Source organism: Apteryx rowi, unplaced genomic scaffold, assembly GCF_003343035.1.
Source record: "Apteryx rowi isolate R43461 unplaced genomic scaffold, aptRow1 scaffold_951, whole genome shotgun sequence".
Lineage (NCBI taxonomy): Eukaryota > Metazoa > Chordata > Aves > Apterygiformes > Apterygidae > Apteryx > Apteryx rowi.
The window spans coordinates 161,956-188,857 of record NW_020451262.1 but is presented as its reverse complement, the minus strand read 5'-3'; the positions used below and the strand labels follow the sequence as shown (position 1 = coordinate 188,857).

The 26,902-nt window shown below is 38.6% G+C and overlaps 1 protein-coding gene across 1 annotated transcript in view; it reads right to left on the bottom strand.

The window, feature by feature from the left end:
• Window positions 1–22,414: 22,414 nt before the first annotated feature.
• The window catches only part of RAMP3 (receptor activity modifying protein 3), a 57,850-nt gene continuing 53,362 nt past the window's right edge, over window positions 22,415–26,902 (bottom strand). Inside the window, exon 4 of the mRNA XM_026092265.1 lies at window positions 22,415–23,661. Within this exon, the coding sequence (XP_025948050.1) occupies window positions 23,406–23,661 (256 nt within the window). The 3' untranslated portion in view covers window positions 22,415–23,405. The remainder of the gene's footprint in view (window positions 23,662–26,902) is intronic.

The following is a 26,902-nucleotide window of genomic DNA, read 5'->3' as shown; positions in this document are numbered from 1 at the left end:
ATACACAGCCAGGAGAAACAAATCCAAAGCCTGTCAAATACTGCACCCATTACTAATACTAAAAGAAGGGGCAGAGAGACAAATGAAAAATTTATAACAGCAGTATCAGCTACAGCCAAATATCAAAGGCATCATAGGCTCCTAAAATTTGGTCTGCAAAAGTCATCATCCTATTTTATTGTAAGTGTAATATGTTTCTGCTTTGCTACTTCACCTTCAGGAGGACTGGAGATTATGAAGTTATTAAGATACCTTTAGGGCTGTGGGAAATTTCAGTAAAATACCTTTTAATACAATATATGCCTATTACAGGAGTGTAGTTCTTCTAAGAAAGGATGGAGCTTTGTAGAGTTTTGTATTTTATTGTTAAGTACAAGGTAGGGTCTGAGTTTCTTTAAAAGTAAATCATCATGACATCAGGCTTTAAGAAACTCTCCTTATTAGCTATCGTTCATGCTTTGGTATCCATATGCCTCAAACAAATGAAATTACTGCTTTGTGAAATTCTTTTCCATGCAGAATTCCTTCCCATGCCATTTTGGGATGAATTTTTCCTTCATCCACCTGCATCATCAACTGCTTCCTCAGCTATCTTTGTACCACCACAAATCAATCTCTAACTACATAGCTACATGTCTTCCTCAAACAGTTTTTGCTGACTTTAGCAACTACAAAAGTTAATCAGAGAAGAATCATCCACCAATGTAAGACAGTACTGTCATAGAGAAATGTGTCCTCACAGCACAGTGCTATGCTAGAGATGCCTGAGCTAACTTCTATACCAGGAGGCGAATAATTCCTTTGGTATTACTGCAGTAGACTCCTCTGTCTGGGTGAATTAGCTCAGCTTTAGTTCATGTTGACACGTTGTATTAGTGTTTCTGCTAGATGCACAGACTTCTTCATTTGTGGGATGCTTGCAAAGTTCCTCACATCTACAGCAGGGAAAAGAAAGAGAAGATCAAACTAGAAATCATTTCAGCTTATAAACCTGTGTATTTGCATATAGCAGCCTACTAAATGGAGATATGCATATGGTTACAGTAGCTTCACAGCCATTGATAGCTGTAGATGGAAGTAGAGGAAAACTCATTTGTGAAAAGGTATCACAGAATCACAGAATAGTTGAGGTTGGAAGGAACCTCTGGAGATCATCCAGTTCAATCCCCCTGCTCAAGCAGGGTCACCTACATCATGTTGCCCAGGATCATGTCCAGGCGGCTTTTGAATATCTCCAAGGAAGGAGACCCCACAACTTCTCTGGGCAACCTGTTCCAGTTCTCAGTCACCCTTACAGTAAAAAAGTTTTTCCTCATGTTCAGACAGTCCTTCCTGTGTTTCAGTTTCTGCCCATTGCCTCTTGTCCTATCACTGGGCACCACTGGAAAGAGTCCCCACCCTCTTTACACCCTCCCTTTAGATATTTTATACACATTGATAAGATCCCCCCTCAGCCTTCTCTTCTCCAGGCTGAACAGGCCCAGCTCTCTCAGCCTTTCATCACTCATCTTCTCTTGACCATCACAGCAATTTCTTGCATACTAAAAATGCACAGGAGAGCATTGGGTGCATATTCAGTTTGGGGGATGCAGCAAGGATAATTTTTCCACTTTGTTACTCAAGGTTATCATTCAGGCATCATCGTAAGTATGAAACAAAGATGTGTTCAGGGCCTTTTCAAGAAAGCACGGGCGGACACAGAACACTTTTCAGTAGCAGTAGGTGACTGCAGGTCAGCGCCGGCTCCTGCTAATGCAGCTCAGAAGCTGCATGAGACCTGACATCTCCTTACTGTACAAAAAGCCTCGTGTTGATGCTAGAGGAAGAGAGCACGTGGAAGACTATAACATGGAGGAGTCCACCTGTAAATAACATACTACTCACCATCTCTTACACAAGATTTGCCTGTTGCAGGAAAAAGTGGTGGCCTGTGTCAAACAAAATAGATTTTTCTGCAGTCAGAATAACTTTTGGGTTGTATGTCTATCAGGATGTAGAAGCCAACAATGCCTTTGCTCTTGTCAGGAAAAGGCCTGCATCTGAAACTATTCCTCCCAGGGAAAAACACAATTAAATTCTGTGGCAGATCCAGAACTGGGATACTGGAATTCTGGACCACACACAGGCATAATACACTCAAGAGGGATTTCTCAACAGGCAACTAATATGCAGAGAAGAACTTGCACATGAACAAACCTACAAAAGTCTTCAACATACAACAAAAGTTTTGGGCATATTTCAAACTAAAGCCTAACGGAAAAATAGGATGTATGCCCTGTAAGACTTCCATTTTAATTTTTGGTGGAAGTGACTAATGTTTTTTTCCCTGTAAACTGTTACTGTTACTGTTACTGTAAACTGTGGATATAAATAAATGTGGATCCTAGCAGTTCTACATATAGCAATTAAAAAAAAAAAACTATTAAGCTGCCCAACACAATCATTGTAGCTGTTGTTTTCTGTACGTAACGTTCATCATTACTTACCTAGTACTATTAGCTTGAGATTAGTTGTCATACCTTTACTGATACCCAGAAGACTACATCATAGAAGTAGTTTTATTAAAATTATTTATCCTTCACTCTCACTTAAAAATTATATATATCTCTTATTATATTGAAGCTTGTAGCACTGATTGTAAATAGTCCTAAGTGAGTTTTATGTTCCTTTCATAAATGTCCGAATCCATACAGCCAACTAGTAAAATACAACTGTTCTCACTTGGTGGACCACCTCAGTAGACAGACCTTCAAAATCACAGTGTGGTCTTCGGGTAAGCAGAGCAGAAGACAAATGAATACAGCAGTTATTAGAAACATAAAGTCAGTAAGACTAAATGGTCTGAAGTTTGTTTGCAAAATTAAAAATTAATTAACAAGAGGAAGCTGAATTCGAACATAAAGAACATGTCTGTATTCAAGATGGAATGAAAGGGCTGGAAGAAGTGGAACAGGGCAAAACTTGCAAAGTTAAAAGATTAGTTGCAATATGCATTGAATGCTCAAGGGAGCTTGGTTCAGGGAATAGGGCACTAGATTTAGGTTTAGGAGGCTTGACTCTACCATTAGCCTTAAAGGACCCTAGTTTTAGGAAGCACTGACTATCCAAACCCTGAGAAGCTAGCCAATTTAAGGTAATAGGAAATCACAGACCACAGTGTTTGCTTCTGAAAGGTCCCTATTTGCCTATGGGAACAAAATATACCCAAGTTTCAGTTCTGAATTAATTTAATTATAAATCGCTTCCCTAGCTCTGTTTCGCGTGCCTCTTTCCCATGAGATATATTTGTTTAATTTCCAAAGGGATCCTGAGAGAAGCAAGAATGTCAACAGCAGTACTGCAAAGCAAATAATTCACTGAGCTATCCAATCCAACCCTCTACAGTCTAATACTTTTCTTTTAATTGCTGCCAAGTTTGCATCTTTAATATTCAAGAGAAGTATGTTTCCCCTCATACTCCGTGAGGAGCAAACATTATTTACTTTATAACTTTTACATTCAGTAAGAAAAAAAAAGGCATAATTCATTGCTACTAAGCTTTACTTCATCAATGGAATTTACTTGAATCAATGGAATTACAGCAGCATAAATTGTAACTTGGTGATGAATTAAGCTCCCAGTGTCTAGATATTTCAAGCTACTCATGTATTCTGAAATGGCTGTCACTCATAAAACTACTGTAGCAATCAATTCTTTGATCCTGATTTCCCTATGATTTACACCATGAATAGATTTATAGAAAACATCACAAGTAAACTTAAGAAAGTATAAATTTAGTGGGAACTGAGGATCATGTAGACTAGGTTACATAAGCCCCTGATTGGGGAATGAAGAGATGATTCTCACAAACCATGATTTAAAAAATTTTGATTTTCTTACTGAGAAATTTTGAAAATGGTGATGAAAATGCTTAAAATAAAAGGCAATAACTGATCCAAAGTCATGTAAGAGTTGTTTGGGTTTTTTTTTAATCATAAGTATGTTACCTTTCTAAACATTATTTCACACAAAAATGTCAACATAAATCTCTTGGGGAATTTTAGGGTCTATTTTAGCCAACACAGTCCACCAACACAAACATTAATTCGCTAAAACATTTGGTCAACCAGAATATGTACTTTTTTTAACTGCAAAAATGAAGCCAGAAAAATCATCTGTATCTATATAGTCCTCAGCACTGAGGCAACCAGTCCCTTCTGAGCATAACCAGCAAGCAAACATCAAATGGTTTTCCTTCAAAGTGATGCAACTATAGTGAGTCAGAGCCTGGGAAACAGTAAGGCATACTGAGCAGCATTGCTTCATGTGAAAAATTCTTCTTTTCTGTAGGCAGAGTCTAATCTGGTTCACACCATTTGTAAAACTTCTGTCAGGGTCAAAGGCAATTCCTTCTGCAAGCATTAAAGGTAAGATGAGACCCTGAAGGTCGCCAAAAGAAAATCCTGAGAAGGCCTTAGATAAGGCCTGTGGRATGGTCCTTGCAGAAACAGGAGAGAAAAATGGAAAGAGGTGACAATTAGAATAAACACTTTGAAAGGTTTTTAGCCCAAATTCAGGATTTGACCAGTGACTTTACAATTACACATTAATAATTTCAAGCTGAGTAAGAGAGGTTTGGGCAACTTGCTTATAAATGTTCTAGGCGCCAGATATCTAGTCACCTTAAAACAAATGCTTGTTCTTTTTAATACTTTAATTGGTATTATAATTTGATCTACAAGTCCCACTGAAAGGAGTGATCTGAATAACAAAGAGATGCAATTTCCCTTCACAAATGTCCATGACAGATGAGACAACAAAACACGGAGCTGCTCAGTAAATTGCCTGCAGCACAACATGCAGTAATTCACCTACCCTCCCATCTGCTGTTCTGCATTTTTCACTAGGCTGGGCTCAGTCCCTTACTTACATATTCAATATTGCTCACACTTTCACTAATAAGTACATTATTTCTATTCATCTCAAATTTGCAAAGAAATCCTCTTAGCTCATTGCTTAATGCAGAAGGGTGTAACTCCGTGGTAGTGAGAAGCCATCCCCATCCAGGAGTATGTCGGCATCTCAGTTACACTGCAAACACATCCAAGCCATTTGGAAACTGGCTGACTTGTAACCCGCTCGTTCCGTAGGAATAAATGTCACTTCACTTCGCTGTACAATCCTCTCTGGACTAAAAGGCAACTTAATGTTTTCTGCTCCGAGGTCACCCTCAGAAAAATGGCTACTTCTTCTCCTGAAACGCCTTCTCAGTTGCCAGTAGGCACTACATGTCTTCAAGAAACCAAACAAAAGTTAAAAGCTATCTGTTGAGAATAAGAAGCACACACATAATTATCTGCTGCTCCCCCACGGCCTCTTTCTCCATTATATTTCTGTGATTAAGATTTCAAGGCAGACATCTATACGGACTCCAAAATGAACAAGGACCCCTGCAGGCTTTGGTAAAATAAATATTCCTGATTTCAATGCAGTAAGTCAATCTATTTTTTTCCTTTCACTAAAATCATGATCTCAACAACTTTCTGGGGCAAAGAGTTCCACAGTTTAATCACACTTCTTGTGACAAAATAATTCATTAGATTAGAATTTCCCACCTATTTCCAGCTCATGTGCTCAGGGAAAATATGGTTAATAAAAAAAATCTAATTGAAAAACCCAAGACTTTGCCCAGCATCTACTGGATTTCATACAAAACCTGTGATGGATTCTTTGGCACAGGTCTCTCTTCAGTGGTTTAAAAAACTTGGTCAGAAATACAAATGGAGAGTTTCCTACCTACAACATGAATATACTTCCTTCTAACTGAAAGGAAGTTTGTAGTTTGTGCAAAATCAAGCAAATTATGACTATTTTGATTACTTTCATATCTACTGTGTGCTTTTGTTTCCTCTCAGTTAAGATTACAGATCTATGACATCCTCAGAACTCACCAAGTTAAACTCCCAAAAAGGAGTATCACTGAATAATTCTAGCCTTTTATTAACTAATAAACTTCCCACCAGTTAACTGAATTTACTTTTCAGTGTCATTGCGCTGTGCAGCTATCTGATTCTGTAGCTTACATATCTGGTAAAAAGCAAACATCTTACCTTCCTTCCACAGATTTTTATTTTAAAAAAAAATAATAATAATAATAATAGGCACATACATAATTGCTTATCTTTTTTTCCCAAATTTCCCTCTCCTCACAGTTCTCCTTGGCTAATGCATCACCTTGGTTCACATGCTTCTCTAAATTCTCCAGTATTTTTAAATTTGACTTTATTGTATATAGATAGCACACCAGGACTCTAATTTCTGACTGAGGTTTCTATGTAAATAGTAATAGATGGTGCCTCCCAATAGTCATATTAGTTTACATGAGCGGTGTGCAAGCAGGCAGGAATGATAAATCTTCTATGGCCAGATTTTTTTTTCTTTATATAAGGAATAATTTTTGAAGGCAATCAGGGATATAATCAGATGACTTCCTAGGGCATCTAAGATGAATTTGTATGCTTCTAATGGTATCTGTATTGATGAATGATTCAGGACTCCCACTGTCCAGACATGTAAAGTCCATAGAAAGTGGTAGGCTCAGATTACTTCCCGTGGGTATATAACTTGGGTCTTGCCCTTAATGCTCTCCCTATTGACTTCAGAGGTCCAAAATATAGCACCTTTTGGGGAGGGGAGCAGTTGGTCTCACTCTCCTGAATACTGATCATATTAAAAACATGAAGGATAAGCAGCTTTCAGGCATCACAGTGATTAGTGAGGCAAACATATCTACCAGTCAGGGTAGATACATTCAACCTGAAATCAACCCTAAAAATAAATAAAGAAATCAACCCCCAAAAGCCAAGGCTAGGGTATGGTCAGAGCGAAGTCTCCTGAGTGGGGTACATTCTGCGGTTTTTATGGACCCCTACAAAAATACAAGCCAGTGGAAATAAAAATGACCTAGCACCACCAAGTAGGTTTCTTATAAATTGCATTGCCTTTGCCAGCTGCTTAGACGACTCCTCTTCAGCCTAACGCCAACCCTGAAAGAGGAGAATAAATGGGGCAGGGTGGTTGCTGCAGGCAGCAGATTCACTGCTGCAGCCAGAAATCCTGCTAACTACAGTTGACTTAGGAGAGAAACATACAATGCCATGCTAAAAATATCCCCATTTTCTTCTTTTCTCAGGCACTTCTTTCACCCCACAGAGTGGAAACATGACTGAGGAGGCTGATCATATGACCCTGGGAGTAACAGAAATGAGTGCTCTGGTTTAAACAGTCTCTGGTGGGATCCTAACAAACAATGCACATTGGTAACATTAGCGGCGATCATTAGCTCTTGGCCTAGATCGTCAGGCTCAGGCAATGTGTGGCTTGCAGCATGCTTCATAGTTACTGCTGTGATTCTCATGTATGGGTTACTGTTAAAAATGATCTTCCATTCTGGAAGACTTGTGCCTGTCTCAGCCACACCATATTTAATAAGGAAAATGTAACAGGAACTCGCAGGACTTCTTAAAAAAGGAGAAGTGTTTAATATGGACTTCTGCATCTGTGATTTCAGGTGTACTTCCTGTTAATATCTGTAAAGGTATTAGATAAGAGGAATTTGTAAGGGAAAATATAATTATCTACTCCTCCCTTTTCTTTGACTTCTATAGCCCATATATTTCCTTCTTCAAAAACAAAACTTCCCATGAGGCTGGTCTGTAGCTGATGACAGCTAAAGTACACATTAATCTTTTCCACAATGCCAAAGACTAGTGCAAGAAGCAAGTATCTGACTTTGAACGGTCTTCTGCAGCTGGCAATATCCCATTGCCTTTTAATGCCTTTCAGTCATCAAAAAGAGCAAAATTTCCACACATGGGTTTGTGATGGTATTTGAAAGTCAGATTTGGGGCTTTTAATGCTGAATCAAAAATGCCACATGACTCAAAGTCCTGATCCAATTTAATTTCAAGCTGCCTGTCAGATTTGTTCAAAAAGTACTGGAAGGCTAGCTGGAACCAGTTGACTCACTGCCAGATCAGGTATCAAATGGATTCCTACATCCAGCATAAAGCCAGCATTAATTCTACATCATGCATCCTGGGCAATTCAGAAGAAACGCAAATTCTGGCAGAGGTGACAGCACAGGTGAGCAGAATAGACAGGAGATGCCTTTTTACTAGTTTTGGCCCCAGAGAAAAAACTTATGGAAATACAGCCTCAGTCCTTTAGGCTACCATCTCAAATCTGTACCTGTTCAGTATTGCCCCAAAATTGTTACTTTGATAATGTTCAGCTCCTTGTCTCATAACTAAGTTGCGATTCAAGACACATATAGGGACAGACATTCACCACACCACAGCATGTTATTCCATGAGCATTCATTGATCCCTTCTTTGTCAGCCTCACAAGTGAATGAGGAAGCATTACTACTTCCTATAAAAAAATTACAACTTCTAGGACAAAATTTAAAAGTTTTGAGTAGACAGGTCAAGTGACCCATTGTAAATGGCTTGCCTTACCACCTCAAGTCCACACAACCACCACAAAAATACAGGAGAAACACTTATGCAATATAAGAAAAGCAAAAAATAGGTGCATTTAGAGGCTCTGTCCAGCTACAGAAAATAGTAAACAGATCCTTCAGGAGAAAGAAATGAGTCTGTGAGCAGTATATCTTACTAATATTGAAAATTTTTCTTCGTTTGAATTTAACCCAGTTTTGAAACTTGAAAGGTTATCTTCCTGTTTTCTGATATCTTCTTTTCCTAGCAGGTATGAATTATATTCTATATTCACCTTCATCTTTTTTTCTTTACATCAGTCACAGTACGTTGCAATTTCAGGGAAATAAAAAACATTTTGAATCCACTTGCATCATCCAAGTACCAGCATGGTTTGATGTATCAAGCAGTTTGCCATTATTTGTTATTGGCACAATATTTTCATTTTCCCCTATAAACAGGACAAGGACTTCTTGTAAGTTCTCTTCCTTTGCTTTCCTCCAACTATGGTACTGGTATGCAATATACTGGCATTAGATCATGATGGTCAGCCAGAGAGGGCTTGATTAAAGCATAATGAGGAGTTTGGGCAGAAATTTTTATTATGAAACATTCTCAAGAAAATTTTCTCAGTCTTCAAAACTGTTCTCAGACATGGCTTACATAGTTCCTAAGCTTCCAGATGAGAGGTAGGATCCAGGGTTTTAGGATCCAGCTCTGCCACAGTAACCCAGGAAGCCCCAGCAGTCTCCAGAGCAAACTGCGCTCAGCCTCCATGGCAGTGAGCCTGGAAACCCTGGAGGACTTTGCTGAGTCTGAGATAATTCAATTACTGCACTTCCCGGAGCTGTGGAGTGCCTGACCCTGCTCGGTGGGTTGCACTTTGGTCAGGGACTGGGAAAACCCCTGCTATGCCTAATCCAATTTAGGAACCTTAAACTAGTTGAGACCATCTTTTAAAAGAAACCACTTCTTCACCTGMTGAACTGTCATGGTCTAATCTTTAATGTTAAACGTATTCATATTTCAGGCTGTACCTTTGTTCTCTTAATATCATTATTCTCCTGATATGTTTCAAGCTACTTGTTTTTTCTACTTAAGAAAATTTCTCATGCGCTTCTCTACCACCATTTACAAAGTTCACAGGTACCATTGTCAATTGAGTTGCCTACCTTCCTTTATTTTGGCCTTGCTGCTCCTCTTCCATTGGTTTCAGAGTTTCCACTTTGTATAGGTGGTTCTGCTTTGTATCCAGTTTCTGCTTTGTATAAATCCAGTCTCTGCTTTGAATAAATGGATCCAGTTTCTGCTTTGTATAAATGGTTCTGGCAATATTTTGATCTAGTAAAAACAGATCAATAGATCAAAACTTCCATTGACTTAATTGGTGCATGAGCAGGTCCTTAATTCATTTAATTACAGTCAGGAAAGGATCATAAAAATGCAGTGCTTTCCAAAAAACTTGAATTTCATTTTTTGAGGTATAATACTGGTAATGCTTTCCTATTTTCCTGGCTGTGCATTACAAGCTGGCAGCAATTAAAGGAAACATTTCTAACAACAATTTCTTCTAAGAAATCACTTGTGACCCAGATTTTGTTATCTGTGTATGTATTCTCACAGATTGCTAATGCAATAGTCCTGTGTGCTGGGGGAATATATGGGGAAAGGGCTGTAAGTGTGGCCAGGCTCACATGCTTCCCTAAAATGTATCTCCTTTTGCAGAATGCAGAGATGAGACCCCTGGACTACATGTGCCTCCAACCTGCTAGAGCTTTTCGTACGTTTTTATCTATCCTGGGGCAGCAAGCCATGGGCTAAAGCTCTGCTGTACAAACCCAAAGGAACAAGAGAGGTGCTGCTCTGTGTTCACAAACTAAGCCCAGATCAAAAGTGCTGCACTGCACTGATTTCTTCAGGACCTGGATTTGCTCACAGCTTCTGCAGAATTAAGTCACCCAGGCTTCATTTCCTAAGAATTTAAAAGACTCATCTTAGACACTCGAATTTTGAGCCCAAATAAACAAACGTCTGAGGTCAGAGGGTTACATGCAACCCTGCATGTGTACGGACTGGTACACTGCACCTTGATGGAAATGTGCACTTTCACTCAAATTGCTCTCTGGCTTTGGTTCAGTTAAAAAATTCCAGGGTTAACCAGGTGATTTAGCTCTGCCACTCTCAGTGACATTAACTTATTAACATCAAGTGACACTGGCCCCAAAGTATGCTCTTGTTACACATTTGTAATCCACCCTTTCATCCTTGTTTGCAGTGGTTTATTTAACATAACGGGGATGGGCCAGAAGTTTCTCACTGTTGTCATTAATCACGGGGTTCTGAAAATAACAGCTTCATATGATGGTCTTTTGATAAACAAAAATGGGTATAATCAGTTAATGTTTTCCTAGTATTCAGCTGTCAGGGAGTAGGGAGAGTGGGGCTGTCACCGGTCCAGGGAGCTGGGGACCAGGCCAGGACCGAGGGCCTGAGCTTCGTGGGGCCGTGCCAGGGCCTCCCGGGTGTAGGGGAGGCCACGGAGCCAAGGGGAATGCAGGGCTCAACTAGAGCAAGAAAAGGGTAAAGCTACTGAAAACTGAATACGCTCGTGTAACAGTGAGCAGTCTCCTCCCACCTCGTCCGCTGTGGTGGGACCCTCAGGCGGTGCTGCCACGTCTCAGATCAGCGCCGTAGCCCTGTAGAAGTAAAGACCAGCATGGTTTGCTTCCTATACTGGTTATGTGGGCAATTTTGGAAGCTATGTATGATTATTAAGAGGTGGGGGCATTTTGGGGCCATGCTCAGCTCTACTATGAAAAAGAGGAAACCGGAAGAGATGTAATTTCCAGTTACTGAAGGGATACAGCGCAGTTCACTCTCAGCTATTCAGTTTAGATTATGTGAGTAGCAGCAAATCCCCCTTAACTGATGTTTTTTTCCATAATTTGTAAGATGACTTCATCATCTCCCCTTCTTTAAAAGCCAAATTCTCCCTGAATCATAAATGCTTCCCTGAGTAAGCAGTGAACAGCCTTCTCCACCGAGGGTATGACTATGCAAATACATTACCCCTGTGGAGGAGCCGGCCAGGGTTTCCGCACGGGCTGTGCGGCTGCCCTCACTTCTCAGTACATGTGAAGCAGCTCACATCTGACAAGATGAGTCTTCCTCCTGGCTGAAGAAATTTGGAAGGACCTTGTAAAGAAGCTTTAACCGTTAATGTTATCCTCAGCTTTGGTCAAGGATGTTTACTGTCTGGGCTGGCTAGTAGTGAAATACTACATTTCATGGAATTCATATGTAAGAAGATGAGCTGAAAGCCCTACTTTATGATTTAAAAGCGATAATAATCTACCATAAGTGACAGATTTATTCTCCATGTTAATGAAATCTATTACATAAGGGAAAAATACAGCCAACTTTTAGTGGATGCTCACCATACTCTATGGTTGGCCATTTGTAAAGTCCATCAAACACAGACAAGGCATCTATTCCCTTGGCAGTATCCTTGAACACTGAAACAAATACTTCATAAGAGGCACTACGAACCTTTTTTTTTTCCCCCCAAGGCTTTTTTGAGGGATAATGTATTATAGAAAGGGGGGAAAATGTAAAACATTCCATTTATAGGAAATATTTGGAAGATCAACAACCACATTTTTCCTTCCAATTAAGTATCCCCATGAGCTAGAATAGCACACATTCAACAAAGAGAATGCGGCTTCTATTTTTTCCTGTGAGCTGGGTGGTCCAACTGGTTAGAGCATTGGCCCTTCTCCTCTGAATACTTTGATTTTAATAATAGCTTTGGGCACAACTGAATGAGAATGTGAGGGGTTCATTCTACTTGTCCTGCTTGTGTTTTAAACCCTCTGTGCAACATTTACTTTAATGCACTGGGGATATTTGGAAACCAAGGGAAAATATCAGGGTATAACTATTTTTGCATAAATTAAATTTACCAAAATAATGAAAATTTCAATGAATAATTACACCAGTCATAAAATTTATGGCATTTCTTGCTTCCTAGAGCTGCTGTAAAATTTCCATGGTTTTACAAAAGTTAACAACTTTGTCATTATATTTTCTTTTCCTCAAGAAAACTTGTGACAGTTTCTTCTTATCTCTCCTTATACATAACTATGTACACATTTATAATGTATCTAGAAGTCAAGATGAAGGAAGGACAGATGCATTCTGTGTGAGGTAGAAACTGAGCCTAACCATTTTCACCCTGTCCTGTTGGACAAATGTTGGCAAAAAGTCTAGCATTTAGGCAACATTCCCCTAAAACAGATTTATGACAAGGAACTCTTTAGTACCCTCCAGTCTCCCCATTACCACCCCCTGCCGGACACTCTCAGTCGCATGGTGTGATCATGACACTTCCCCTTAGATCAGGACTGCCTCTATCCCAGCTGTCTGTCATGCTGATCAATTTTGTTGTAGATTTCAGATATGGACTTAGGGGTCCTGTGAGTCCTGTAAGGTGGACTGTAAGTTCTAGCTTGAAATACATTTGAAACTTGCCATAGTCTTTTGGCTTTTCTACGAAACAAAAGAAAGAAAAAGACACAAAAAAGGCAAGGAAAAGAACTGCCAACAAAAAAAGGGCAATTAATAAAAATTATAATCTTTTCCATCTGCCAATATGTTACTAAGACCATTTTAAAAGGATCTTAAACGCTTACTGGTATATCTTTGGAGGCCTGAAGTTTGTAAGACTGCAGTCTGCACTGAGAGTGGATAAAGGAAATTGTGGAGATGTTTGATAATGTTTGACTGACATTTGGTTAAAGCAGTTGAGCTAAAATGAAGGCTGATCTCTGTAAAGGAAGACATGAAGACAGTCGTGTGCCGAGATCCAAAAGGAAAGTTCTTGTTCTTTGAATTCTCCACACTGGAGAGTATATCTCCATCATTGGACTCAGAGGTACTTGAGTTGAATATTGGAAGGTATTGGAAGATCAGGAAGGATCACATCCAGAAATGCATTTCTTTGCTTCTTCATAAGAAGAAAACATAAGAGGAATGCCAAAGGATATACTTCTCTATTTCTGATCACGCTTCTCCAAGAACCTTCTCCTCATGAACCTCAGGGGTGATATTAATGTGCACAGTTAACACCCGGTGGAGATGGAGACCTTCAGAAAGCACCTGGTGTCATCAGACAGGGAGCTGGTCCTCCCTGCTGTTGCTCTGAGAGCAAACAAGTTGAATTCTCATCTCTTACCATGAAGTACATTGGGAGAATATTGGGAGAATCTATGTAACAGTATATAAATAGTATATATTTATCTTAAAGTAATGGAAAGTACAGTTTGAACCTGTATAATTATCTCACCTCTAACCCAATGAAACCAAAACTTCACTTGTGAGCTTAAAGTGATAGATCTAAGTTAAAGGTAACTTGATTTTCAGAAGTATTGAGCATCTGTAATTCTTACTAACCTCTGTTTCAAGTGTCTGTTTTCAAAAAGTGAAGTACTATGCAGATGATGTTGTACTCCAGCCACAAAAATGCATCATCTCTAAATCATACTATTCTAGCCTTTCAAACAAAACAAAAATCCAGACTTGTTCAGCATGGGGGCATGGGACTCTGCCAAGTTAAGAGACTTAGCAGTAAAGAAATAAAGAACTAGAATTCAGATAAATTAGTTTTACTATTGTAGGTTTTTTTAAGAAGATAAAATAACCATWAAAAAAAACAAAACAAAGCAACCCACTGAGATAAAGATTACCGCAATGACTTACTGGAGAGAATTTTGGAGTGTTTTCAGAAGGACGGACCACAGCCAACTGTATGAAGATGCATGCAGAAGACACCTAAGGAAAGTCTGTGTATTTCCATTATGTTTTATTGATTTTATATGTCAAACTTATTACACCCTGAAAACCTATTTTTTTATTATAGCCCCATATGATAACRTTTCCAATACTGTATATTGTTTTGCAACCATGTTTTTTGGTTATATGTAAGACCTATATTTAGTGCACAGATATTCATGCATTGGCCATACAAAACACAACCTGAGAAGAGATTTATGGATAGATCTCAAGCTGCTTATGGTACATGATTAACTCATATGAGCCATACTGTGAACATATTTATTGTCTCCTGCTTGCAAATTTTTTTAACGTATCAAACTGGGAGAAGGACATCTCAATGTATTCTTTCTTTATCATAACTTTGCAATTTATGTTACATATACATCGCAGTAGATTTTAAGTCCCCCATTCTACTCATGCAGTGTTACACTGTACATTGTCTAAGTCAGACCCAAACCTTTATTTGCAAGTTCTTCATGCTTGTTAGAGAAATATTTTACAAAGACATTTCTAATTAAATTGTTAAAAGATTGTATTAATTCACTGGTACATGTTTACTAGGGTTCAAGTGTTTTCAGAGGAACAGAGATTATTTATTTCCATAATCATCTTTTCACACTGAATTAACACAAATCAGACATTTTATAAGAGTTCTTAGTGTCTACAACTTTGGAGTCAAATGGATACTTTTACCTGCTTTTTTTTTTTCTTTCAGCTAACAGATCATATAGATTCTTTTAAAAAAATAATTACTGTCACCAGAAAATCATAATGGTCTGCCTTATAAATTGGTCTTATTGCTTTCACAAGTGCATTACAGTGAAAAAAGGAATTATTATTATTAATTACTATTATTATTATAGATCACTATTTTTAATATAGTAGCACATAAGGGCAAATTATTGATCAGAGAAATATTGTAATTCCCCCATACACTTTCCACAGCTGCTGATATATTCAGATAATTTAATTTAAGCCAGACAAATTTAGATCTTTTTTCAGTGTGTATGTAACTGGCACTTTCACAGACTCAGCAGCAGTATAGTTGAAGAATATTTTTACATTTGCATATGCAGTCTTCCAAGTAAACAGCCACTGGATTTTGCCGTCATGTTGATTACTGCCCTAAAGATTCAGATCTCAAGCTGGCCTCAAATCCTTCATTTTTCAGGTTTCACTTCCAAATCAACAGACATTTAGACCCTAAAACTGTAACACAACAGTTGTCACTTGGAAAATGTGAGCAGGGATGTTTGGGAAAGAAGAAGGAAAAACACAATTTCAGAAATATGCTTTTTTAATATAGAATTCATTGCATTATGATCTCTGGAAGCTAAATTACTTAAGCTGCAACAGTTTTTCAAATTTTGCTTCATTACTGGTGTTTACATTCATGAATCTAATGCTCTAAAAGCTTCTAGAATCCAGGACTATCAATCATAGTCACCTGTAGCATGGCAAAAACATTTGATAGACTCAAATGTTTTGAGACTTTACATCTAAAAGCTGATGCAGGTCTAGACCTATTCTCTTTCAAATACTCATTTAACTATATTCCTGCTCTCTTCTATGTGTTTTTTTGAAAAAAAGCCTCAGCTGGCATAAACTATCATACTGGATCCTTGACATATCTATGCGAAGTTTATAATATTTCTTTTTCCTCAGGAAAACCCTCCAGTTTAATTAGTATAGTTGACTAGCATCAGAAATCTTTGTAGCCTATTACTAGCTAACATTTATTTCTATTTCTAAACTATTACCCTATGGCATAGATTGACAATACTACATATTACATAAGGCAGTCTATCTTTCAGTCTTATAATCTGTTGAATTCACAGTATTTAGCCCGAACCATTTTTCTTGACCTTTTGCAATTAAATCAAAATTATTCAGCCCTATTTCATAATTATTTCAGATTATATACTCCACACAGATGGAGAGGAGCCACTGATCAACCACAAGAGAGGTATAAAAATTATGCTAACTGGTTTGACTTCCTTACACTAGCGTAGGGAAAACAATTGTTTATATAGCAGATTTACCAGAGTATTTTGCTTTAAATATCATAGCTTTAGTTACCACCAAAGTTGTTTTTACATTTGGGCTGCCAGTTTTGCTACTCTGCCAAAGAAATTACTTCTAAAATAAGTAATTTTTGCTAGCGAAAAAAAATTGTTGAAAGATAGAAAAAAATGGGAAGGGAGTCTGCAAATATACTGCCAGCATGATTGTCAAATAGTGGTATTTATCCAAAGGTTTCAAAATAGTTTTAATGCCCAAATTAATTCCTAAAAAGGCCAAAAATTGCTGGCAGAGCTTTTCAGTTTAAAATAATCTGGGATAAATTAGGCAGTCCAAAAAAAAAGCTGGGATACACTTTCTGCTGACAGAAAAATTCATTGCTACCACCTCATAAATATTATGCTCTAAGCAAATCTCTCTTCTTAAGAGACTCAAGCTCATGGGAATCCTCTTAGTCAAAAACCTAGGAAAGGCACATAGCTCTGAAAGATGCTGCTCCTATAAAATTCCAATAAATCACGGTCTTTCTTGTAAAACGTATCCTTAGAAATGCCCCTCTCTAACAAAACCCAGCAAACTCAAGCCTTCCGAAGTGAGGCTTTAAAATCTATAGACTGACTCCAGATAGCCGCAAGCTGAACTAAGCACCCCTTTCACAATGCCCCATGATGGACAGGAAGATTCTCTCTAAAATTTGAGCCAGCTGTTTTCCCAGTACTGCTGGCTCAGAGACGGTGACCTACCACGATTGTCTCTGCCAGCATCATCTAGAGATGTCCTAAGTGACTAACCAGCAAGCAACAGTGGCATCTCACCATTCATGAAACAGAAAGCAAGGCACCTACATTTCCAAAGGTGGCTGTGTTAAATGCTTCACGCCTTTGAAAAAGTATACGTTCTTGACCTTACAGAAAGTAATGTACTTCATATAAAGTCTACATTGCAGAGTTAACCAAAGCATTAATAAATAAAATTATGAATTTCTTGATAGTTCAAAGAATATTTTTATTATATTTCTTCTTTACCCATCTCTCTTCTTCAAGGTTAAAATTCATGCAAGTGGAGATGACCCACTTAAAAATCAAAATATAACTTCACATGCATCTATTTTATTCAAAAGTGAATATTTAGTTGAATTCATTTGTTAGAGCTCACTCAAATCTGAGGCTGTTTTCACTCATTTACAATAGAAATGATTTAATGTGACATTTCCTATCTACTCCAAACTGGTTCCCCCCCAAACAAAACCACTGGTTTGGTCAGTTCTGATAAATGAGGTATCTTTGCTTTTACAACAGTAAACCAAACACAAAGTACCTAAAGCCTTCTCCAGATCTAGCTAGCAAGATGTATAGGCAATGCTGTTATAAAAACCTGATCGGACACAGAGACACTTCATGACTTGTACCAGTCCATCTCCCCGGAGGCTTTTGGTTCTAATGCTGCTCCTGGCTCTGTGCTCCTGCACGCAGCTGAGTTGTGCTGAAACAGCATCTGTGCCGCCACAGGTACCAGAAAGCATGGTTTTGTCATGCAGATAAACTACTGGGATTTCATCTTTGAAGTAACAAGCACCCACATAACCCTGACCATTGATTTAGCGTGTGTTTGTGCATCAAATAGCGAGCAGTTTACACACAGCTTTACTTGCTCCCCATAGGATATAGATAAACTTAGTCCAGCTGAAAAATAGCAGCACATCCCCTTGCAGCTGTGCTACAGTCCTGTTAGAGGGAAGGCACAAATAAGTCAGCGTCTTATGTACATGACTGAGATACTGTTAAGCTTTCTTTGCTTGTTTTTGAATGATTATTTAAATTTAGAAGATTGTATGAGGTGAGTCATTAAATGTATCGTAATTTCCTAGGTTTTTAAGTGAAGCATTTAAAAGTTATGCACTGGAATTAACTGTGCGTTCTTGCTCACTGCTTGTATATTTATGTACACAGTCCCTTGGTGAGCTCTCCAAGAAACAGTTCAATTAGTTTCCAAGCCAGGCAAGGTATTTCAGTTCTAAGGAGCTGTGTACTAAACAGCTTCCACTCTACTCTCATTCTGCAGCTTTAATGTTACTGAAACTGTCAGGCAAAAATTGCTTTTGAATTAGCTAGATGCTGCAAGAGAATGAAGATGACAAAAGACCCATGCTAATGTTGACCATAGAGGGGAAATACAGTTGCATTTTTGCACATATATAGGGCTATGCCTTAATGGATATAAGGCTGTTTATTTCTCTCTTCTAGTCCATTTATTGTTTAAAAAGAATAACTGTAAGGCGAAGAAAAACAAAGAAAAACAATTAGTCAAATGGACTGAAACCTGAAAAATCTCCCTGCATCTATTTCCCTTTTTTTCCAGTTGTTTTGTATATTAATGGCTATTGTAAACATGATCTATATACTCACTGTTATCTAAGTACCTTGTAATCATTCATGCATTTATCCTCATAACACCCCTCTGAGATTACTCCCTTTTCAGATAGGGCATCAAAGCACAGAGGACTAAGGTACTTGGGAGTATGATTAACCTCCTCTATAATTTAGGTATCTACTTTGTAGCCGAGACTACATGAAGTAAGACCATCAATAAGATCCAGTCGATGGATCCCAGGGAGCATTTATGACCATTAATCTGACCAAAAACAGGTGTCTTATTTAGACTGAGGTCATTGTGAGTTTAAAGAATTTGCTCACAAGTAGATACCTATCCTCCACATATCTAAACTTAGAAAGAAGAAAAATAATCCCACCTTGAAGGGTTCACAGATACCTCTGTAACAAATGAAAAGAAATAACTCCAGCTACATTGCTGCCAGTCCTGCAGGATCCCAAACAACCCAAACATATCCCAGTCAGATGCCTGATACACTTGTTTGTATACATTTATTCTCAAGAAACTCTACAGAGACACGTTTTCTTCAGTCCCATGTTTCAAGCTTTCTCCAGCCCATTAATCAGGTAATTAATTGTATTAGTAAGGCTCTGTGCACAAGGCAGTAGGACCTGCCTCGCAAAGCCAAGTCAAGCACAATATCACATTAATGTAGCTCCATACATTTTAGTGCAGAGTTACCTTTTGCCCAGACAGCTCTAAGCAGGTTGGTGCCCGTTTGTTGCCTGTGCCCAACTGGGATCCAGAAACAAGGCATTTCCCCACCTCCATTCCCTGAGTGTCTTCACCCAGTTGGTGTGGACACAGCACACCCATTATGCACCATTATTGTATGTCTCCTTCCAAATGCCTTGCTGAGAGCTCACCTGAAGACAAAGTAGTAGCCAATGTGCTCCAGAGCCACTGGTACCATTCAGCTCTCAATACCTCAGATTTCCTATCATGCAGAGTATCTGCTTTTCTTGTCAAATTCACAAAGTTGTTTTGGGGTCTCAGCTCATTCTTGCAAAGTTCTTTGTGAAGGAAGTAGAAACACAGATTGGTTTAACTAGAATTAAATAGCTTGTGCCATGTCCTGAAGTATTTCCTCCATATTAAGATAAGACTGCATGTTCTTATGTGTTTCTGTCTAAGTATCTACAGAGCTTCCTTCTTCTTGTATTCAGAAGCAATGACAGTCATTAATTGCCCTTCTCCTCTCAAGACATGAGGTAAAAAAATGCAACCTTTGTTTTCCCCTTGGGAACAGAGGCACTGCAAATTCTGGCCAAGATGTTTTGTTCCAGGGGAATTTGGTGCTTTCACATCTTTAAGGATTCAAGCAGAATTTATGGCTCACATCAGCTTCCAAAAGACCCCAATGATTTACTGGGGCAGCTAAACACCTCCTGGCAGGATCCACAGATGCCATTTAGACAGGCAGAGACACCACCATCTTGTAGCAGCCATGAGGAAATGCAGCCACAGAATGGGATGACTGCAAGTCTCATTCCCCAAGGTAGCTGAGGACTTAACGTCAGGCAGAAGGGGTTCTCAACCATGACTAACCTGCAGGAGTTACTACAATCAGGCCAGCCGGGAGCACAGGGCATCTCCCCAGTTCAAACAACTCCATAAAGTTGAAAACAGGCTAAGGCCAGTTTTCAAATCTCTACTTAGCCTCAAAAGGATCAAGGATTTGGACCCAAGTCCTTCATCTCCAGGAAGGGAGCTCTCTGGTAGGGTCTGGTCAAGCTCCTTGCTGAAGCTGTTGTACCTCATGGGAAATACAGACATTCCCTGTTCTTCCTGCATGCAAAAAACTCCACAGCAGTGAAGCTGACTGTCTTTGCTAGCTGCTTACCAAGGCTGTCATTTCTCTTCCGGTCCAAGCATTGCTAGAGAACAAACACTATTTCAATTTTAAGTAGGATTTTGGACCACTTATTTTCTTTGTATTTGAATCTCTTACTCTTTTCCTCCGAGACGCTGCTGTAACAGAAAATTAATTTGCAATTACAAAATGAGACAGATTTTTGGTCCCAGGCATGATTTTCTTGGCAAGGCACTCAGACTTTGGGGGAAAGGTAGCTCCGAACAGTAGAAAAAAAACACTAGATAGAATTATCTCTCACCAACACACAGTACACATTATGTCAACAATTCAATATTTACCATTCTGGTTCCCTATTAATGTACACGGCTGTTAAGAACTGGACACTGTGGTCGCTTTTTTCCTTACAAATACTAGAAGTGTTTCTGCAGATTTAACCACTGAGTCTGCATTAAATTAGTGATGCCTTTTCCCCACACAGTTTCAACTTCTCTGCCTTGCTATTGAACGTATCTGATAAATAGTGGAAGATCCTATGCCAAATGGAGGAGACAGAAAAACTGAATAAATTTTCACATCCAAAGCACACTGCATCTACAGAATCCTCCCTCTCCTCAACAGCGCAAGCTTATTAAGGAAAATCTACTACATTTATTCTTTGAATCTCACATTTCTTAGACTCTTCTGAAAAATTTACATTAGATTATATTTTCAAATTAAACAGAATTCACTTAAACATGACATTTGTTTAAAGACCATAATAAACACATGGCAGCGTGATGTCATCAATGTGACAGTTTCTTCTCCATATAATTTCCAGACCAATCTGTGTTTTAAGGAATTATGCTAGCTAATATCACTCAGGTGACTTTGATCAGGTGAATGCAGTTTCAAATGAGCCAGAATTGGTCAGAAATTTGTAACAGATATGGCAATTAGATTGAAATGAATATGTTTTGGAAGAAGTCAAAATTTTTGCCATATGGTTTCCAAATAGAAGTTCTGCTTTGAAACATGCTTAAATTCAAATTAAAATGAGGATTTAAAAAAAAGATTACATGCAGAAAAGAGAATGATTTGGTTTTGGCCAAACAAAATGTTTCAGTGAATATTCTTTTGAAACAAATGAATGAGTTTATTTTTTTTAGTTCACTGATGGTTTTGGTGGACCAAAATATTTTGTTTCAGAAAATAATAGTTAAATAGAAAAACAAAACAGAATCCTTACCACATATTTCACTCTTTTACAAAGAGCAATCTTCTAATAGCTTCCAGGGAATTAAAGAGCATCTTTGGAAAAATACACAGGAAACACCTTACAAAATGAATCATTCTACCACAAGGGTAATGAAAATAACAAGCAGCTGTGTTCAACTCTTGGGAAAGGATGTGAAAACAAAACAGTACAGCTACAGGTGTTCTTTATCTATCTACACATGAGCAATTTTAATAAAGAGGGCAATTTTATTTTGATTCAGGCCTAGAAACACTCCTCATACACGCAGATATGAATCTCAAATATTAGGCCAGAATCTTAAAGGAGGAAAATTTAACTAGCATGGATAGAAAACACCATTATTTGGTCAATCTAGCTACATTTTATTTGTGGGTATAAGGTATGGAAAAAATGGAGACTAACTTGTAACAGAATTTGGTCACTCATAATAATGGAGCATTTGACTTGAAGGCATTTTGTGCAATGACAGACAAGAAAAGTTTACAACACAAACATAGAAGTTGTTTTAGACATATGATATTTATTTAAATTGTTACATAGGAACAGTTTCATCGAATAAGACTTTCGATTAGATTTTTTTTGTCTTTCCTCCTCTGTCTGTTCCAAACAATGTTCATACCTTTTTGATGTTCATACTTTAGTTCCCATACTCTTCACATGATGAAAATTGATTTATGTACAAAATTATTCTCTGAAAGGCACCTCAATCAACATCACACCTTTGTGTTTATTTGTAGGGCATCACTTGCACAATTTGAAGCGAGAGTGGGGACTATACAATGAACACAAGTCATCAAGAATAATAATTAGAAAAGAGGAAAAATAAAGAGTCTGGCATATGAAAGTTTCTTCACCACTCCTTAGTGTATCATCCTCTTTCCTCTTGCATTTTCCAGCTCTGTGAAATAAGATCTGTATCCTTCCCGAAGTTTGTTTGTGAGCCATCCAACTCCAACTAGCTATGCTTAAAGGCATTTATAAACTATTTTATAACATGGCATGATCTGTTCCCTGTAGGGATAGTCACTGGCCATATAAATTGTTCTTTTTGCCAAGACAATATTTCCAGTTCTTGATAATGTTTGTAATTAGCTTCCAGGAAAAGTTGCCACTCGGTTACATCCATGTTCAGCTCCTTTGCTGATGATCTTCCATTCAAGTCACAGGGTTCACAGATGAAAACCTCAACTGTCCTGCATGAAAACTTAAAACACATCACCTCCCCCAAAGCTGATGCTATACCATGCGTACATACACTTACATACAGTTTTTGAGAACATACTTTACCAACCAGCTTTAACCGTAGGAAAGTAACTTTACCTCTCTCGTAGCTAACAGGTCCATTTTCCTGGGGACTCTTCTGCTTTTCAGAACTGCTTGTGAACTCCATGATGATGGGTCCTGATATTAGCAGAAAGCTTTCTATCAGCAGCACTGATGGCCAGCTCAGAAGCAGTGACTTTTGGCAGCGGCAGCAGCTGTTTGAACACAGGATYGTCCTCTCTCTCTCTTAGCATCTCACAGGTTCCATATCTGCAGATGTGAATTTTTTATGTTGTTCCTCTTTTTTTCCTCCATGTTAAGTTTTTTAGAAGAAAGACATGGGAAAAAGAATGCCCAGAGGAGCAAATTAAACCAGGATATCACTTCTTTTACTGCACCATACTACCAGCGTTATCATGGCACACGTCAGCATGACTGGAATCAAGATCAGAGTTATGAGAATTTCATCCGGTGGGTCTTCCCAGTGAACCTTTTCTGAAGTACAGTTTGAAAAGAACTGTTTATGGATTCCAGTGATAAAGTCCTCTGCAAGGGGGTTTGGCCAAAAGCAACTTGCATTGTTGGCTTCACGTTCTGTGCACTGGGTAAAGTTGTCGTAATACCTAGGAAAAGAAGAAAATGAAGAGAAGTTGAAACAGAACATGTATGCATATAACTCAAAGAAAGCTACAATGGGTACCATATAGAATCTGTAAGATTGGGTCTATCATACAGATACTCTGCTGAAGGACCTTGAATGGAAGCTATGGGTATCAAACCCGACACACTGAGTCAGATGGGGAGCTGATTCACATGTGTAATCATATGACCGAGAGATTCCAGATGAAGTACAGATATCCTGGAAGGCCAGGGGTCAAAACCTGTCTTTTGGGTGCTTATACTATGGACAGGACTTCCTAATTCCATTTAAATACTGCAGAATTACAACCTCCTCATTAGAGGCAGCTACAATATCATTACAAAATATACACACAAATGTGCCAAGAACAGTACAGTTTAAACAAAGTACAGATAACTCATGCCCCATCTGTCATTGGACAGGAGGTTGTGGACAAAATGATGATGTGATGTTGGAGCTAAGCCACAGCATGCACTACTGTGTAATAATTCCAGTTCTGGTATATCCTTTAGCAATAATAAGACAATGGGAAAATAAACACAGAAAAGTCGGCTTTTGACAACCTTTATCTTTTTCCCAGCTCCAGCAAGTGCCCAATAGGAAAACCAAAAAAAACCATCCTACTTAAACCTGTTCTTAATACTCATGAGAGATTGGGAACTCCCTGAAATGTGTAACACTTGATTTCAACACAGCATGTGCTGGAACTTACCTGTCCAAGGATAACTAGTATTTATTTTATGAGAATTGGCTCTCCCTCAGAAAAAAAAGGAAACAATATGCCTAAATGAGTAATCGGATGGGTTTTGCAGTGTTATCATAAGCCAAGGAAATTCAGGAAGGGAATGGAGTATGAGGGAGGAGATCAGAAATTAAGAAGACGAAGACTGTCTGGTCAGTACATGAACAGGGGAAGAAATAAGGAAGCCGAATTATTGTCTGTTGCGTTCTTAAGCGTTTTGTTCAGTTGTGTGTGACTCAATAACCTCACTTCAAAGGGAAAGAAAAAAATAGAAAAGAGAGAGAAAAAAAAAGCAACACATGATGCCTCAAGGGATGGCATTCTGCATTATTATCTGAAGGTCCTACCTCCTTTTCAGTATGTATAAATACAGTAATGCCTGGTGAATGAGTCATTCTTACCTGAAGTACCACAGGGGACTCATGCTGACTCAGTCCTCTGCTGTGAAGCAGTGGAGGACAGACATTATGTGTCTGAGTCAAGACTGAATTGATGTCTACTGTGCAAGGCCTGTCTCTGAGGAGAAATGGCTGCCTGCCCATGCTACCACCACCTAGGCTGGGAACACAGCCGGCAGAATAACCTTCTTAGGGTTGTGTTCACAAAAAGGGAATGAAAAAAAAAAAAAGTCTCACAGAAAGGTCCTTCTGCACCCTCTTCATAGTTCTCATTCTCAGGGAGTTTGCATTGACATCGCTTTATTCGTAGGCAAATGGATGATCTGGCAAGTCCACACCCAGATGCTCTGCTACGCAAATGCATCTATGCACAATATATGTGTATTTTAAGCAAAGCAACTAGAAAGGAAGCTTTTGTTACAAGGTCAGCAGGCACGGGGAAACAACAGGAAATAAGCTAAAAATAAAATACAAATATTATCCGTTTGTTATTTTAATAGTGCCATTCTTCCACGCAATCCTGTAGCATCCATCCTTTTTGTCCTTGGACTAAATTAGAATCTATAGATGTCTAGCTGAATACAGGAGAGACAGTCCCAAAGGACCTGAAGAATAATACATCTAAAGGCATGCCTACAAGGTTCAACAGACTACAGTGCAGAGGCAGTGGAGCTAGCAGCGGGTTGCCCAGACAGGTCACTGCTCTGTCTAGCACAGACACAGAGCAGGGCTCTGGGAAGGGTTGGGCCCTGCTCCAGCCCTGCTCTGTGCCACGCTTTGGCTAGCGATGCCTGCCACTGATGGGCACCTAGCATCCCCACTGCTGCAGCCACATCTGTCYGCACTGCCTTTGGGTCCCATCTGTTCCTGCAGAATAACAGACAACAAAAAAAGTCCTGGTGGTCTGTAGCAGCTTCATATAAATGGGCCCTAAATGGAAAGACTTCATGCCAGAAAACTTTTTTTTTTTTTTCCTGGGGTGGTTAAAATATGCTGTAGCAAGTTTACTGTTCTTTCAAGAATTCTGCAGAATTTTCTTGTAAAATGTTAGGTGGTATGAACAACTAAAATTTCCCACTGGTGCTGAATTTCAAGTACAATGCAGCCAGAAAAAAAATGGTTAAATGCTTCCAAAATGCAAGATAAAAATAATTAAGGAGATAYGTTGTATTTAAAAGATTGAATCCCTAGGAGCCAAGATAGAACATAAATGTTATCTTAATAGTTTGAATTCCTCACAATACTCACTTAACACTCTCTCTAAAAACTAACAGAAAAAAAACTGTTACCTGCACTAGAACTGTTTTTTCAGGCAAATGTGAGAATGTAGATAAAAAATGAAAAATCCAAACTATTTGAGAACTACGTGTCTGCAAGTAATACTCCATTCACTTAAATATTTATGTAATTTAGTAATTTAGAGCTTTTGCACTGCAACAGAATGCTCACTTTAAAAAAAGAAAAATCCACTGCATGGTACTGGGTAACATCCACTTTAGAAGGTATCAACTGAATTCTGATTGCTTACAGCATGGGTGTTTTATAGTTGATCAATTGGTTTGCAAGGTTTTTGTTCATTTGTTTTTTAAGAGGGAGGTGGGATTTAATAAATATTTAATGCCAATTCAATTCTCCTGTGTTTAACTCTCTTATGCCTTACATAATTCTCTTAATTCAAATTGTAAAGGTTAGGGAAGGAACCCCTTTCATTCTGTGTAATATGCTACCTTTCTCAAAGAAGCCCTGGCTTCTGAGTGGAGGTACTGCAACATAAATACATAAAAATCATACATTTTGTGAAAGGAAAGAACTAGAAATTACATTGTATACTTACTCCCAGAACAAGTAATTGGAGAGCAGGAGTACAAGCTCCAATACTTCAGCCTCGGGGATTAGAAGGAGGTGTGGGAAGGTTATTATTCTCTGCGCTGAGCCACATTTTCAGCCGTCTTTCAGGCTAGCTACAAGGGCCCTAGTTAGTCAATAAGGATATTTACTGGGGGCCAGGTTCTCCAAGTCTCACACAAGCTGTGATCAGTGGGTTGAAAAATTAATGTAACTGGGAGTTTCAACTCAGTTTCGTA